The 17,044-nt window shown below is 47.4% G+C and overlaps 1 protein-coding gene across 12 annotated transcripts in view; it reads right to left on the bottom strand.

Annotated features, from left to right (window-relative positions):
* ATPSCKMT (ATP synthase c subunit lysine N-methyltransferase) overlaps window positions 1-17,044 on the bottom strand; it is a 241,272-nt gene that overhangs the window by 151,040 nt on the left and 73,188 nt on the right. The window contains exon 6 of one of the 12 annotated variants that reach the window (XM_059416889.1): window positions 4,749-5,727. The exons of 10 other annotated variants lie outside the window; for them this stretch is intronic. In XM_059416889.1, the coding sequence (XP_059272872.1) occupies window positions 5,711-5,727 (17 nt within the window). In that variant the 3' untranslated portion in view covers window positions 4,749-5,710. Of the gene's footprint in view, window positions 1-4,748; window positions 5,728-17,044 lie in introns of those variants that run through there. One more of the 12 variants, XM_059416901.1, reaches the window with a different exon arrangement.

The raw sequence follows: 17,044 nt of genomic DNA on the forward strand, positions 1-17,044 counted from the left end.
GCGTTCACCTACTGAACAATATCAACTCAGCGCTTCTTGCTTATCGATCTTTGTCCATCATTTCCATTGATTTTACAATCATCTCTGTATTCAAGTTTTCTACTTGTTTTGGGGTCAAACTCGATTATTTATATTTAAGAAGTTTTCAATATCAGCTACTTCCTTAATGTACTAATATAAAAATAGTCAACTTTTTAATAGTTTTTTATAAGATTTTTATTTATTTATTTGACAGAGAGAGATCACAAGTAGGCAGAGATGCAGGCAGAGAGAGAGGAAGGGAAGCAGGCTCCCTGTCGAGCAGAGAGCCTGATGCGGGACTCGATCCCAGAACCCAGCGATCATGACCTGAGCCGAAGGCAGAGGCTTAACCCACTGAGCCACCCAGGCGCCCCTCTTTAATAGTTTTTAAGGGTCAATGTATCCATAGACTTTTTGTTTCCTTTTGATATTTATTTATGCTTAATTTCTCTTGTTGATTATAACTGCCAAAAGTTTGCCAATTTCATTAATCATTTCAAAGAACTTATTTTTGATTTTGATGAACTCTGGGGGACCTTTTAGCTTTCTGGTTCATTAATTTCTGCTCTTACCTTATTTCCTTCCTTCTACCTTTATTAGATGTATTTTGTTGTTCCTTTTTATAGTTTCTCAAGGCAAAAGCTTAACTAATTTCTTTTCAGTCTTTCTTGTTTTCTAAGAAATGTACTTCTACTTCTGGCTGTAAATTCCCATGGGAGGACCGTTTTGGCTTCATCTCACCAACTGTTTTCTTGTTAAAACATTAATTATGTAGAAGACATTTTTTAATGTCCCCATGTTTGTGGGGAATGTTCTGCCTATCCTTTTGTTGGTGGTTACCATCTTCATTGCATTGCCCTGAAAGGAGGGGACTCCATGACTCCAGTCTTGGAAAACTGTGCGTTTTTCTTTGTTGCCTCGGACACGGTTAATTTTTATACATTTTCCTATGTATTTCAAGAAGAAAGAGTATACTCGATTGGCTGTCAAGTTAAATCCTTCAAATCCCTGATATTCTTATTAGTTATTCTTTTACTTGATCCATCCTCTCTTGAGAACTATGTTTGTTTCCTGGGGCTGCTGTCACAAATCCCTACAGAGCTAGGGGCTCACACCAACAGGAATTTCTTCTCTCAAGGTTCTGGAACCAGAAGCCCAAAATCAAGGTGTCGGCAGGGCCACACTCCTTCCTGAGACCCTGGGAGAGACCCACCCAGCGCCGCCTCTGGTACTGGCGGCGGCCCCATCCCGGGCTGGCGGCCACATCACTGCCACCCCTCCCTCTGGCTCCATGTCACCTTCTCCATGCCTGTCTGGTGTCCCTCTGCTTCTCTCCTTTAAGGACACTTCTGAGGTCGGGTTCACCTGGTGGATCAGGAGGACCTCACCTCAAGACTCTGAACAAATTACCTCTGCAAAGACTTTTTCCTAACAAAGTGATACGCAGACGTTCTGGGGCCTGGGACATGAATGTGTCTACAGGGCTACCATTCTGCTCACTACCGGTGTGTGTGGCAGGGGGGTGGTTAAAATCTCTTCCACTCGGTGTTTGTCAATTTCTCCTTATAATTCAAGGAAATGTTGCTCTATAGATCACAAGGATATGACAGCAAGTGTCCACGGTGCCCCAACGATGTTCTCTCCCTGGTGCCTTTTTACTTTTATGAACACGAAATGTCTGTCTCTGCCCTTCCTAGTACCTTCCATCTTGAGTTCTAACTTATCTGTATTATACTGCCACATTATCTTTTTTAATTAATTTTCAAACTTTCAGAGTCATTTTGTCTCCACTTGATTTTATTTCATTTTTATATCATCACAACTGATAAATCTGGCCTTATCTCTGCCATTGGGATTACTTTTCCTCCTCACCCTCTTCCTGTAGGTCCCTCGTCACCCGGTCTATCTTCCCCGAACGGGGCCACTACTCACTCCTCCGCACGGCTGACACGCAGGCTCAGCTGGGTGTTTTCAAGTTCAATTACAATGTCCACGGTTGGTTTGGGTCATACGAAGGAAGCCACAGCTCTCCCCAAAGCACACCAGTCACGGCCTTCTTGCAAGTACAAGTTCCGATGCAACCAGTTACAATTTCCATTTTGCGAGAGCCCCAGCAACAAAACCTCTTGGTCTTTATGAAATTTCAAGGGAACGCGCTATTTTGAAAATGTATCCCATCATGCAGCTCTTTGGTTGAATAATAATAATAATAATAATAGTTTTGAAGTATCCTGCAGACACAGCCAAAGAACACACATTGAGGGTAAGCTGGGAAAGGTGCTCGGTTTCAAGGCAGGGAAGGAAAGCCAAGGAGCCCCGTCGTTTGACATCGTCACGCACTGCCTTTTTGTGAACCACGCTGCGGCGGAGCGGACTCTGAAAAGGAGAGAGTTACATAAGGGACCAGTGTGCTCGGAGGGAGCAGGACCACGGAGGCAGAGCGCGTTTCTGTGCCACTCAGAGCAAGTGTTCTTGGCTCAATTCACCTGCAGCTGCTGAGCTAGTAAAATCTGAGAAGAGAAGGAACACAGTGACTAAAGAAGACAGAAATGAAAGAAGAGAGTGCAGCCAAGAGAATCCCCTGATAAGACAGAGGCATTAGAGAGAAAAGGAATTTATAACCCAGAGAACACACTTAGCAGAGCCTTCTCCCTTTTCTCCTATCTGTGTTCAACTCATCCGGGTTCAAATAAAAGAATGCTCTGTCCCGGTCATTATTCATGTTTCTTTTAAAGGCAGAAATTCCAGCATAGGCAATTTCAGTGGGAACTGAACTATTCATTCACCGGAGTCTTTGCTTACGACTGTTGTAGCCAGGCGAGCACAAAAGGACCCAGCACGCGCGGAGAGTGGGGCTGGTGTCCTCTCTCCTGTGAGGCCGAGAGGGCCTTGCCTGAGCCAGAATGAGTGTGGGTTATAAAATCTCAGCAAGGCCAAGGGCAGAGGAAACACCCACTTGGCGAGGGAAGCCGTAAACCAGACAGAAAGACATCCTCCACCCGCTCTGCCAGGACAGTTTCAGGCCTGGGGTTTAAATCGTTCTGTGAACCGGTTTCCACATCTGTAACCCGGTGACGGAGCAGCCACAAGCTCAGAACTGCTGGGAGGAGCTGCAGGAAGCGCCGGGGAGGCACACGGTGTCCCTCACCCCGAGACGGACACCCCCAGCTCCGCCCAGCGGGAATAAGTAAGGGCCTCGGGGACCCTGGTCACCTGGTTCCCTGAATGGCCAGAGCAGGGCTTTCTCACGACGGGTATCTCCAAGCATGAAACCAGGGGTGAGCCCACCCATGCCATCTGTGCCCTGGGGAGCAGAGCAAGTGCTCCTTTGCAAGGGACTGTCCATCTGACTCCAGAAACCCTCCGTGAGGGACAGAAGAGGAGCTGGGTAAGCGCTTCCAGCTGCCTCTGTCTTCAATAGGACCAGGGAGCTAACGCTACATGACCCTGCTCTCTCCAGAGCACTCTAGGCAGGCCCTTCCAGAACATTCTCCAAACTTCCCTGGGAGACTAAGCTGTCTCCGATATATTCAGTGCCCAGCTGTGAAACCCCTGCTGCCCCAGTCTCCTCCATGGCATCCCTATGGCTCCTCCTTCCCAGGGAAGCCCTCCCCCCACCCCTGACTCCAGGACTGCACCATCCACCTCCTTCCATGGGGACTCACTGGTCTGGGCCCTTGTGACGGACACGGGTCAGGTGAACCAGCTACGCACCATCCCCCGTTTCTAGCAGATGCCGGGTCTCCTGCTGGAGAAGCGCCTCTCCCACGGGCTGCCTCCTTTGTACCGCGGCGCCGAGACAGTAAACCCAGGAGCTGGAGGGTCCCTGGTGCACCCCCACTGGAGCTCTGGGGAGGCTGACGGCAGGGGGCCTAATTTTCGGCAACCACGTGAGAAGTAAGGGACCCACCCCGACCCTTTTGCCGCCCCCACCCCGTCTGCAAAGGTAGTCATTGCCCCGGACTCCCCCAGAGGAACAGCCAGGGTCCCCGAGTCACCAGGTGAGCCTTGCCCGGCCGCCAGGAATGTCTTCCCCGGACTCGCACAGAACGCAAGTACCACTAGGTCCAGCCACTGAAACGTGGCTTTTTACTTGCTGCACGAGCTAAAGCTGCCCAACAAAGGTGGGCAAAAAAGCACCAAAAAGACCGCACGCAGAAGAGTGGGTCGTTCTGAGAGAGAGAACCGGTCCGACTCTGTGCTCTGTTTTGCTCTGAACGTTCCACAGTGACCGTCTTCCAGGTGTGGTGGGATCTGCGCCTAGTCCCCCTGCCCCACTCTGAAATCTCTCCCTGGTTCAGTTTGAAGTCACAAATCCACAACCGCCCCGTAGTCCCGGCCGGCCCATGGTCTCGGGGTTCAGCCGGCCCTGGGGCTCCCGGTAGCGGGGAGGGCACCGTCCCGCCGGCCGCACCCCGACTCTCCCCTGGGCCCCAGGAACCGCCTCGACCTGCGGGGTCTGCAAGAGACCCAGAGGGAGGGTTGGGGGGGCCTCCACCGGGAGGAGAGGGAGCAGCGAAGGCCCCTCAGACGCTGTGTGGCCTGATTTGGGGCAGGGAACGTCAGCGGTATGGGTCTTTCTTCCGCCCGGTTTCCTCTCTCCTTTAAAGCACAGCCGAGCTCGGACCCCTCCGTCTCTGAACACTCGGAAGCGCCCGCATCCACCAGGAACTAGGAGGCTGGAGCTGCCGTTCAGCGGAGCTAAGCTTCCAGCCCAGTTCCTGCAGGACCGCACAGCCTGGCTCCGCTCTGACCACCTGCCTGTGCGACGGCCACTCCCGTCCTCCCGCACTCTCTAGCCAGCCGGCCCTGAGTCCCCAGCCCTGCCTCCTGGTCCACAGGACCCGACGTCCTAAACACCAGCCAGAGACACAGCCCTGCAAAGGAGTTCGGTTTGTCCAATCATTCTTTCTTTCTTTTTTTTTTTTTTAATTCTGCGTATTGACTCTATATCCTACAACTTTAGGAAATTTGTTTATCTGTTCCAACAGTTTTTTGGTGGAATCATAGGGTTTTCTATCTCATGTCATCTGCAAATAGTGATGGTTTTATTGCTTCTTCCTTTACCATTTGGAGGTCTTTAATTTCTTTGTCTTGCCGGACTGCTCTCCAGGTCCTTCTCCTGTGAGCATTCATTGAGCACTTGCTGTGAGCCAAGGGGACTGCAGGCGCCCCAGCCCCAAGGATGGTGAGGCACCCACGTCCCTGTTCCCAAGAACCACAGTCGTGAAGGCCCCAGGGAAGTAGTTACAGCGCGAGCCCCATAGAGGCCTCACACAGGCAAGGAATGGGCTGTGACAGGGTTACTGCAGCTGCGAGGGAACCCCAAGACCTCCCCACACACAGCCAGTCCCCACATCCTGTTCAAGGTGCCCAGACTGGTCAGCCCTCTGCTGACCTGTATGGTGGATTCAGTCAAGCAATACACCTCCTCGATGTGACACGATGACGTCCTTGGCCGGGGCCTGTGGATGAGGCCTCCATGCCCCCAGGCCGGAGACACTGTGGAGAATGGTCTTTCCACTTCCTGGGCTGCCCACAGTGCTGAGTCCCCCCCAGACCTGCTCAGTTTTCCCGGCACCCTGTGGGTAAGCAATGTCTTCTTATGTAGCAGAGTGTCCTGCCCACGTCCACGCTTCTCAATCCCGGTGTTTACGTCTCACTGCCACACTAGGATACTTGCATGAAATCAGCAATAATAAATTCCTAGAAAAGAGAAAGGGAAAGAAAGACATGCAAAAGACACACCTCAATTTTTTCTGATTAGCCTCAGTAGACATAACGTTACTCTATTGAAGCGCCGCAGACGTTTCCAAACACTCTCGGTTCTGAGCTTATCTGTGTCACTGCAGAAAGTGTAATAGTTCTGGAGCCCTCGGGGAGGTGCTGTCCCAGACCCGGGGCAGACGGGTCTACTGTCCCCTCGCCCACGTGTCCTCTGCGGCCGCTTTCATGGACCACAGAGCTGAGTGGCTGAGACGAGCATTTCCTCTCTGGCCCTTTACAGAAGGTGTTGCCTACCCTGGCCTGGACTGCCTCAAGGACACTGTCTGCCCATCCCAGCATGTCAGGTCTCCTCCCCTCCAGGGACGGCGAGAACGTTACATCAGCAGCAACAATGACATCACATGCATGCGTGGACCCTCTCCTCCGGCTGCGGGAACGAAAGACCGTGCACGTGGTGGCTTACAGTGACAGGAATTTCTTCTCTCCTGGATCTGGAGGCCAGAAGGCTGAAATCAAAGTGTTGGCAGGGCCATGCTCCCTCCTCTAGGGGAGGATCCTTCCTGTCCCCCTAACCCCAGCTTCCTGGGGCTCCCTGCGATCCTTGGCTTCTGGCCCCATCACTCCAAACTCCGCCTCGTCTTCTCACCTCCATCTTCTCTGTGTGTCTATTGTTTCCTCTTCTGTCTCTTATGGGGCCACTGAATTTAGGACTCATTGGAATCACCCAAGATGATCTGATCTCAGGATCTTCAACTTGATAACATCTGTGAGGACCCTCTTTCCAAATAAGGTCATATTCACACATTCCTGGGGTTACAGTATGGACCTATCTTTTGGGGGCCCCCATTCAGCCCACTACATGGTGTTTGCTCCGTGCCAGGCAGTGTTCCCATGCTAACCTTAGCCTCATAACATATTGATGAAGAAGGGACTATTGTTGTCTCCAAAGTTAAATGAGGAAAAAGGAAGGTGTTTCCAAGGGTTGGTCAGCAGAGACAGTGGGCAGTTGTAGTCCAAGGCATTGCTAGCCCACGTGGCACTTTCCTGCAAATTATTCAAAAGGACCCCTTCTTCAAGACTTTCATCCAAAAAAAAAAAAAATCATAATATACCAATCTTTGTTAGAACAAGACATTTACTGCCACCTGCTGGAAAACTTTAGTAAAGTACACAAATCCACAATGTCTGTGATGTGAGTGAGTGGTGCCCCCTGCAAATGAGTACCATTGTGCAATGCGCAACCTGCACAACTGTACAGAGCAGCTCTGTGTTGATGATGAGGCCGGAGGGGCAACAGAGGCCAGGCCAATCCGAAAAGCGGGATCCAAGGGTAAGAGGGAACCTCTGGATAGACCAAATGTTGCTGGTATCAGCCTCTGGCATTTTAACTGCTGGTGGAGAAGTCTGAAGGGAAGTGAAGGCACAAGCAAATTCATCCTTTCCATAGACGCTGTGGCCTCAAAGACTGCACGCCGGGAGCATGTGAAGCAGACCTGCCCCCTGCACGCTGCTCTCTAGCTGCCCACTGGAGCAGGGCCCACCTTCAGAGTGCACACATGAACCCCAAGTCTCAGAAACAAGTACAAGAGAGTCATAAAGAAAGCAGCAACTTTAAGGTTGTCTATCTGAACTTGAACCGACTGTGCAAGTCTATGAATTGCCTCTTATCCATCGGTGTTCCCACCACAATGCAGTCTCTAGTCCACACCACCCGGGGCAGCTGGGGTGGAGGCAGGTGCCCTTTACCCTGGCACGGAGGAGGCCACACCAACTCCTCTTCAGGCTCCATGACAAGTCAGGCTGTCCTAAGGGCCGGCTACCCCCATCTCCTCCTAGGGCCCTCCAGACTGTTGCCCCATAATACCAATACAAATAATACCCCACTCCAATCATAGTGGTGACATAGTACTCTTCTGGGTTGGTTGGTCTCTTTTCTTTATGTTATTTTTTTTTCCTGGTAAGTAAGTTTTGGGGGGGCACTTTCGGGTTCACAGCAAAACTGAGCACCAAGTACAGAGGTTCCTATAAACACACACACACACAGCTTCCCCTGATATCAACAGCCCTTTTTAAAATGTGTAAGTCTCTTATCAGCACTTTTTCATGAAGGAGAAGTAAAATCAACTGCAAGATACACTTCACAAATGGGGGCAGAAAATCACAAGAGGAGCCGAGCACTTAAAATAATTCACATACATACACACACACACACACACACACATACATACACACACACACACACATACATACACACACACATACATACACACACACACACACACGCACGCACGCACACGCAGCACAGCTAGGACACACGTGAGCCATTTTTACAACCTATTAGGTGCTTGGACAATTCCAGATTTGTCAAGGTTCTCGGTTCTCTGAGAGTACCTCCTGGGTTGTTTCTGGGGTAACTCAACGAGATCTGCAAAACTTGAGGTTGACTTTTTACAGAAGGGACAGTAAACAGAGGGAGAACCCTCGAGAGTTCTACTTTTCTGCGTCCATGTAAGCCCCACAGGATGGGGGATGGGCCCTCCGCACCAAAGGGCCGCTCTTCTCACCCCAGCCCTGGGTATAATGGACACAGGGGGACCTCGTCCTAGGAGTGTGGTGAGGAGTGTCTGAAGAGTTCAGGAGATTGTCAGAAAACATGCTACTCTAGCCACCTGCTAGAAGATCCGTATATTTAATATGACCGGAAGCAAATGCCCATTCAAATTTCACTGCATCCTCTGGGTAAGTTGCATAACTGCGGTCATCGCCGACGAAGCACAATGACCACCTTTGTGAAAGGGTCCCTGGAAGACAGGGGTCCTGGATGGCGTTACCGACGACACAGCATCACGAGGGACAGCGAACCGGCCTGCAGTCTGTGCAGCGGGCAATGGCAGAGGCAGGATGGGCTGTGCTTTTTCAACACGCATCAGTTCTGGAGAGCCATGCTGTTGGGAATAACGGGGTGGGAGACCGGGAATTTTCGGGGACCGGTGCCTTTGGCAATAAAGACAATCAGGGAGAGATGGTGCCTGGAGGGAAGAACCATTAGGTACGCTGACTAGGAAATAAATACGTGTGTGAGTATCTCTTTTCTACCCATTATTCTCAGTCTTCATTGACAAATCAGTACAGCTCAATGGGCCCATATGTTTTATAACACATTTTTCAATCACATGGGTAATATGGACAGGGGTCACAAGGGAATATTTGCCTGGGATCCCACACAACCTGGGGAAACCCTGGTAAGTACCACAGCAAATACCGTGGGGGTGCAGAAAATAAATGAATGGGCGTTCTGGTGCTCTGTTATCAGGAGTGCAAACTGGCACAGCCACTGTGGGAGTTCCTCAAGAAGGTAAAAATAGAATTACCATATGATCCCCTAATTCCACTTCTGGACGTTTACCCAAAGAATACAAAAACACTAATTCAAAAGGATTCATGTGCCCCTGTGCTTACTCCAACATTATTTACAATAACCAAACTATGAAGTAACCCAAGTGTCCACTGACTGACGAATGGATAAAGAAGATGTGGTGTGAGGACACCTGGGTGGCTCAGTCAGTTAAGCTTCTGCCTTCTGCTCAGGTCACAATCCCAGGGTCCCGGGATCGAGCCCCATGTTGGGCTCCCTGCTCAGTGAGGAGTCTGCTTCTCCCTCTCCCTCTCCTCACTTGTGCTATCGGTCTCTTTCTCTCTCTCAAATTAAATAATCTTTAAAAAAAAAAAAGATGTGGAATATTACTCAGTCATAAAAAAGAATGAAATCTTGCCATTTGCAGGGACATGGATGGAGCTAGAGAGTATTATGTTAAGTGAAACAAGTCAATCACAGAAAGACAAATACCATATGATTTCACTCATGTGTGGCATTTAACAAGACAAATGAACAAAGGGGAAAAGAGAGAGAGAAACCAAGAAACAGACTCTTAACTATAGAGAACACATTCGTGGCTACCAGAAACGGGGGAGGGGATGGGTGAAACAGGTGCTGGAGATTAACAGAACACACCCGGAGGAGCACTGAGGAATGTGCAGAATTACTGAATCACTGTATGGTACACCTGAAACTAATGTAACACTGTGTGTTCACTACACTGGAATTAAAATCAAAAATTCACTAAAAAAATTTTTGAAAAGAAACTAATGTCCTCAAACATGAGCGCCAGGAGAAGCCAAGAATGTACATCAGAAGGAAAAGGCAGAGTGATGGAACAGGAGTGAGATTCTTTTCCAGATCAAGAAGGATTGATGGCATGGTTTGCATTTGAGAGTAGTTATGTTGTCCCCACGTCTTATATTTTGGATGGGAAAGAAGAAAATCGGCTCTGTTGGTTGTCAGAAAATAAGTACATTGAGATTTAGAAAGTATACACACGGCTGGGACATTTTTTTTTCTAATAATATACCACCAACCTAGCCAACATAACCAATAGAGACATTAATATAGGTTTAAACAAGTGTATCTCCTAGGCAGATCCTTAAATTCCTTTAATTTTCATTAGGATATAAAATCGCTCATTCTAATGGGTTAGTAAATGCATAGTCCTTCAGAAGCCCCATTGACAAAAACACAGCATAGGCAGAGGGAAATATACTGTTATTTCTGCTCTGGCTGTATTTCCATTCCCTAATAACAATAATGAACTTGAAGCATTGTATTTGCATACAGATAGGTCTGGATTCCTGTTCCGCTGCGGCTGTACAGTTAAGCATGTCACTGGTGCACACTTCCCAGCCTCAAAACACAATTTAATGACCACTTTATGGAGAGTCGAATTACAGCAATGTGTTTAAGCATTAGGGCTGTGGCTTTTCCAAAAACTGTTGGCAACAGAGCAGAGTTCTATGGCACATAAAAGCCGAACACAAAGTTCAGAGCTGTTACAGCTCATTGATTGTAGCTGTTCTTTCGATTTCTTAATGTCCCAGCCACGGTATCCTGCCACCCATTCCATTCCCAGGCTCCTTCCTTCCTTCCTACCCTCCTTCCTTCCCCACTCCTTGCTCACACACTCAAACGGCTGCAGGGGCCATGCACAACCCCACACACCAGTGCAAAGACAGGAATGCACAGGCCCTACCCCCCAGCAGTGCAGAGCCTACCTTGGGCTGATGGAAAGACAAATACACACAGTACGGGGTGAAGCCTGGTGTGTTCCCGTCACCATGAGCACACAGGGACTGCAACATGCGCCATGGCCCATGGAAACCACACCTCTGTGAACATGAGTTCAACGGACAGACACTGGGATGGGGCGCGAGAAATGCGTCTCCAACTGGTGTAAAAGTACAGAAGTGCATTTGAAAACATAACAAACACAAAGACACAACTTTCCTAAGAAACAGGTGGTTGAACTGTGAGGCAGGGCAAGGAGCCGAAAAAGAAAGGTCAGATGATGAACGTTCTTTAATGTGAAGCCAAGAGGTCGTCGTACAAGCAACTGAGGGCCACCAAAGACGTCGTATTGGTTTTGTTGACTGGTTGGTTGTTGCTCTTATTTTGTTGCAGGAACAAAGAAAAGAGGCAAAAAAAAAGACAGAGTAGAGGCAAGAAAATCAGCTAAAAGTCCATCACAGGACTGAACCACACACCCCAAGTTCTGAATGAAGGCACTGACAGACCAGTGGCTGGCTTGAGTGACGTTTAACGGAGAGGACTCACCAAGGGCTTGGCATCCAAATGCGAGGAAGGTGAGAGAAACAAATGCCCACAGGTTTTGACCTTGAGCCAAGAGACAAAAAAACCATGCCATTTTTTAAAATTCCAGAATGTCAAAGAAAAACATTGATGAATTCCAGAATGTCAAAGAAAAAAATGGGGGTGGAGGGAGAGGGCTCAGAGTAATTTTTACTTTAAATATGATTTTGAACATCCACTGGAGAGCTCCCAAAGTCAAATTGAGGCAGACGAGGCTGCAGGTGTGGAATCGGCATGGGTCCTAGGGAAGGGGTGAGGAGAACACAACCCTGGAGGAATGGCCTTGCCAGAGAACGCCAAAGCTGAGACCTCAAAAAGGGAGACCAGGGTAGAGATCTTAAGGAAGGTCCAGAGGTAAAGCCAACGAGAGTCACGTGTTACTGACAAAGGACTAAAGCCAGGAGAACACACCATGGCCACAGGCCTTCCCCAAAGGCCCCAGGCCAGGTCACAAGTGAGGAGAGAAGGTGCCAGGGCCTGTCGCCGGGAGAGGAAGGATCTGAGGTTCGCATTATCAAACAGGGTGTGAGTAGAATGAGCTCAACTGAGGGCAGGGACCTAAAGGGCCAGCAGAAGCAGCAGACTGAAATCCCAGAGAAGTCTGAGGCACAAGGATGACTTCGGTAACTTGCACACTACTTGAAGAAAAGGCGTGCTGGACACAAGGGTACGGCCAATGGAAGGGCAGCGTGGCCAGCAGGAAAGCCTCCACCGACCCTGGTAAATTCCCCATGGTCTGGGCTGGCCTTGGGCCGGGCAGCCCAGAGGCTTGTCTGCGCGTAGTGTCAGAGGGGGTGGAGCTGCGAAGCTGACCCTTGCTCACAAGGCAACGATATATGCTGGCTAACTGAACATAAATAATAATAAAAATAATAACAGTAAAGGAACTCAAAAAGGGGAAGATGGGTTGATAAATGAATAAAGTCAATTTGTCACATTAAAAAAACAAACCTAGATCTAGACTTACCAATTCACAGTGAGAAATACAGATGTCATGTGGCCTGAAGCTCTTGTTTAGTGACAGCTCAGCAGGACCTTGTTGCTTGGGGACAGGGAGGCAGCCCCCATGAGCTCCATGGTCTCCTGATGCAGTGAGAACAGGCTGGGGGTCCACCAGACCCCCACCCGGCACGCTGGACGAGGCCCAGTGAGCCTTTCCTGTCTCCTCCTATCTCCTTTCTCTCTGTTCCCCTCCCGCCAAGGTCTCTCTCCACCAAATCACACTCCCTAAATCCTACCGGATCTCCCCAGCTTCGAGAATCTTCCGAGTTCCCTCGTGCCAACACAATGGAGCCCAGTGCTTTAATGAGGCTATCTGGGATTGCGACACCCCCTCCCTTCCGGACTCCCGACTTCCCACACCATCACACACATGTGATTCACTAGGGAAGGTGGTCGATGCGTCTTTGTCTCCCACCTGATCTGTAAGCCCTGGGCCCTCATTTCTGTGTGCTAGTGATGGCAGTTCACACCAGCTGAGCTCCTTCTCTGCTCCATGCACTGAGCGAAGGTCTGAGTACCTGTCTGTCCATCTAATCCACATCTGGTGTGTCTAGTCCTCGGCTCTAGAGAGTTGGTTTGACCCTCAGATTCGTTTATAGATGGGGAACAGAGACTCGAGAGATAAAGAAATATGCCCAAGGCCAAACAGCTATCAAGCAATGGAATTAGCCTGGGAACCCAGCCCTGAGCGTGGAGTCTACACTCTCAGAGTTGCCACCCACTCAAGGCACGGACATGGCCTGCACTGCAGATATTTATTTAATCAATTCGTAAATAGTTTACATTTGTAGTGTGAAAAAAATGGGGATTATAATCATGAAAGCAAAACCTTAAAATACTTTATTGCTTTTTTAAAAGATTTATTTATTTATGTGAGAAAAAGAGAGCACGAGCAGGGAGAGACATGGAGGGAGAGACTCTCAAGCAGACTCTGCATCAAATGCAGAGCCCGTCACAGGGCTCCATCTCCCCACCCTGAGATCAAGACCCGAGCCGAAATCTAGAATCAGATGCTTAACCAACTGCACCACCCAGGCACCCCATGAAATACTCTGTTATTTTAAAGACCATTTTCCTTCATTGTAAAAGGAGATCTTGAAGACCGCATCCTTAACTGTAAAACCCTCATGTAATCTCCTCCATCCACCATCTCTCTGGAGGTAAAAGATTGCTTTTTTTTTTCAAATATCCTGTCATTCAGACTGTTTCTCCCCCAAATTCCCAAATTGGTCTGAATTGATGAGGCTTTACTGTAAAAAGCAATCTTCAGCTGACATGCAGCATCGTGTAGAAGCTAAACGTCTCAACTCTCGAGTGTGCTTTCCTGAGTGCAAACGTTGGCTCCGTCACAACATTACTGGGTGGTCTTAAGCAAGTTAATTAACTCTCTGACCCACATTTCAACATCTACCGAATGGGAGTGATCGTCCTAGCGCCCATCCTCCCTCCAGGGGTGTGGTACACACATAATCCGGGTTATCAGATGGCATAGAGTGGACTCCCAAAAAACACAGCCATTACTATTCTGCACCATACCCTACGGACACTGCCAGAGTATTTCATCTGTATTTAGAAATGAGATGTACACTGTCTTTTTTTCCATTCTATTTAAAAAATTCTTGGGGAAATTGCTAAAAAGTAAAATCAATTTAAAATAAGATAAAAACGTGTGCTAGCTTGGACAAATGGCCAGTTCTTTTGTTTCCGCCATCATTGCTCTCTGGGAAGAAGGGAGCCATGGCGCGTCTGTGCCCTCAGAAGCAGCAGCATTCCCTCACCGCTAAAAGAGAGGAAAGCTCAGGACTCTAAATTCTGAATCTCTCAGACAGTCCCACCATTTTCCAAACATTGCACCAACATCACAAAACACTTCAAAATCAATAAAAATGAACGTGGCAGCAGAAGGCAATTATTCATACATTATCTGAAAACAATAAAGTAAAATATACCATCCACTCAATTTGGGGGATTATACGTACTACAGGTGAGTATTTATTTTTAGCGGCCTTTCCCCCCTCTGTTTCTTTTTTGCTCCAATTGTTAGTTTCAGAGGGTCAGAGAGAGTTCAGTTGTATAGAGAAAGTACTAACTGCTGAATGGGTCTGTCAGGCTCCTGTATTTAAGGAGACGGAATTGCATATTACAAGAAAATGATTGTTCAGCTACCTTTTCATTAACAATTTGTCTAAAAGGAGACAGACTTAACTGCTTCCATTGAAGTTGGGAAGCAACAAATTGAATGTGTTCCATAAGGATTATGTCATACTTCAAACATATGGTGAGCTACAAACACCGAGATAGTGTGCTCGGAAATGGTGGTGGGTTCACTGTTGTTTGGTGGCAGTTTAATTGAATAGCTATAAATACTACTAAAAAAGGGGGGGGGGAACTTGTCGTTATCTGCACAATCTCAAGTGAAATACTGTAATGATTTTCTTTTATATATATTTTTGGTCCCTGGCACGTTAGAGAAAAATTTCTTTTGGGGACCGATACTGAAGGTTATTAAGGAAACATCAGCTACTAAATGCATCCCAGGTCGGTTTCCCATAATGGCTTTCCATGTTTGAGCACACAGAGGAGACATCCAAGGGGAGAAGAGAAAACTTCAGAATGAGCCCACGGCCAATGCAAAAGGGATTTCCCTGGGCGCACCCCAGGACGACGGTCCTGGGACACACGGGTCAAGCAGGCTTGCTTCTATGTCTGCCCAACAACAAAAAATCCTGTCACTTCCCATCCTCACCCACAATGCCCTACCATTTTGGGTTTTTTTTTTAAGATTTTTTTTAACTAATCTGCACACTCAACGTGGGGCTCAAACCCATACCCCCAAGATCAAGAGCCACGAGCTCCAACGACAGATCAGCCAGGTGAGCCAAGAGTGCACTTTCAGCCTTCTTAACTCACCAAATGATGACATCCCTTTAGACATTTTCAGAAAGCTCCGTTGGTACTGTGTTGTCCTAACTTATACAGCCAACAAATTTAAAGCAGGGAAATCTCCACAACCCCATGCATGGTTTCAAGGGGTCCAGATTTATTCCTGTCCACCAGGAAATCCACTCTAGCTCAGTCATAGAAATATTACTCATTAACACTCACTATATATATAATGTTCATGTGGTCGATGCCAAAACAGCTATTCTGGTCCTCTGCTTACTAGAAAGAGATCACTAATCACTGCAAAGGGAAAAAATATATACTGAAAAAGGAAAAGTCCGTGCAGAACAAAGGAAAACCATGGAGGCGGGACTGGGTACATAAAGCCGGCTCCAAGGACCAGGTGTGGAAAAAGCAGAGATTGCTAGAGAGAAAGAAGGAAGAGGTTGCTTTCTAACAATTTTCTAAAAATAATATATTGATGAAAAAGACTACAGATGGCCAACAGGCACATGAAAAGACCTTCAACATGATTAATCAACAGGGAAACGCAAATCAAAACCACAATGAGAAACCACCTCACAGGAGTCAGAATGGCCAGTATCAGAAAGACAAGAAATAATAAGTGTTGGCAAGGATGTAGAGGAAAGGGAACCCTGTGCACTGTTGGTGCAAGTGTAAATTGGGTGCAGCCACTGCAGGAAACAACATGGAGGGTCCTCAACACATTTAAAAAAAAAAAAAAAAAACAGAAATACCATAGAACCCAGTAATTGCACTTCTGCGTATTTACCCAAAAAACCACCAAAAACACTAACTCAAAAAGATATGTATCCATACGATTACTGCATTATTTACAATAGTAAAGATATGAAAGTAACTCAAGTGTCCACTGATAGACAAATGGATAAGTGATCTAGATATACCATGGACTGTTACTCAGCCATAAAAAAGAATGAGATCTTGCCACTCGCAACAAATGGATGGACCCAGAGGGTATTACACCAAGTGAAGTAAGTAACAAAGATAAATAACATGATATCATTTGTACGTAGAATCTAAAAGACAAAACAAACAAAAAAGCATAAACAGACCCAGAAGTGCAGAGAACAAAGTGACGGTTGCTAGAGCGCAGGGGAGTAAAGAATGGGCAAAGTGGGTGAAGAAGAGTGGGAGATGCAGGTTTCCGGTTACGGGATGAGTAAGTCATGGGAATAAAAGGTCCGGCACAGGGAATATAGTCAATGCTATTTATAACTGTGTTGTACGGTGACAGAAGAGAACTACGCTACCTTTGAACACAGCAGGTCGTACAGACTCATCAAATCACTGTGTAGTACACTCAAAACTAAGGCAACATTGTATGTCAACTATATTTCAACAAAAAGATAATAAAATAAAATTTAAGAAAAAGATAGATGTTGACATGACTATTAAGACCATAAAGACACGAGAGCTGCTGTCGTCAACCCATTATGATAACAAATACTTTATGTGTACCACTTTCTATCTGGAGATAGAGTTTGTGTAAAATATAACCTAAAACAACACTTACCAGGATAACTTCTCTCAAAAAAAAAAAAAAAAAAAAAAGAGCAAAAGAAAATAACAAGTTTGGCAAGAATATGGAGAAACCGTAACCCTCCTGCACTGCTGGTGAAAATATACAATCACGCAGCCACTGAGGAAAACAGTACGGAAGTTCCTAAA

This window comes from Mustela nigripes, chromosome 12 (genome assembly GCF_022355385.1).
Source record: "Mustela nigripes isolate SB6536 chromosome 12, MUSNIG.SB6536, whole genome shotgun sequence".
Classification (NCBI taxonomy): Eukaryota; Metazoa; Chordata; class Mammalia; order Carnivora; family Mustelidae; genus Mustela; species Mustela nigripes.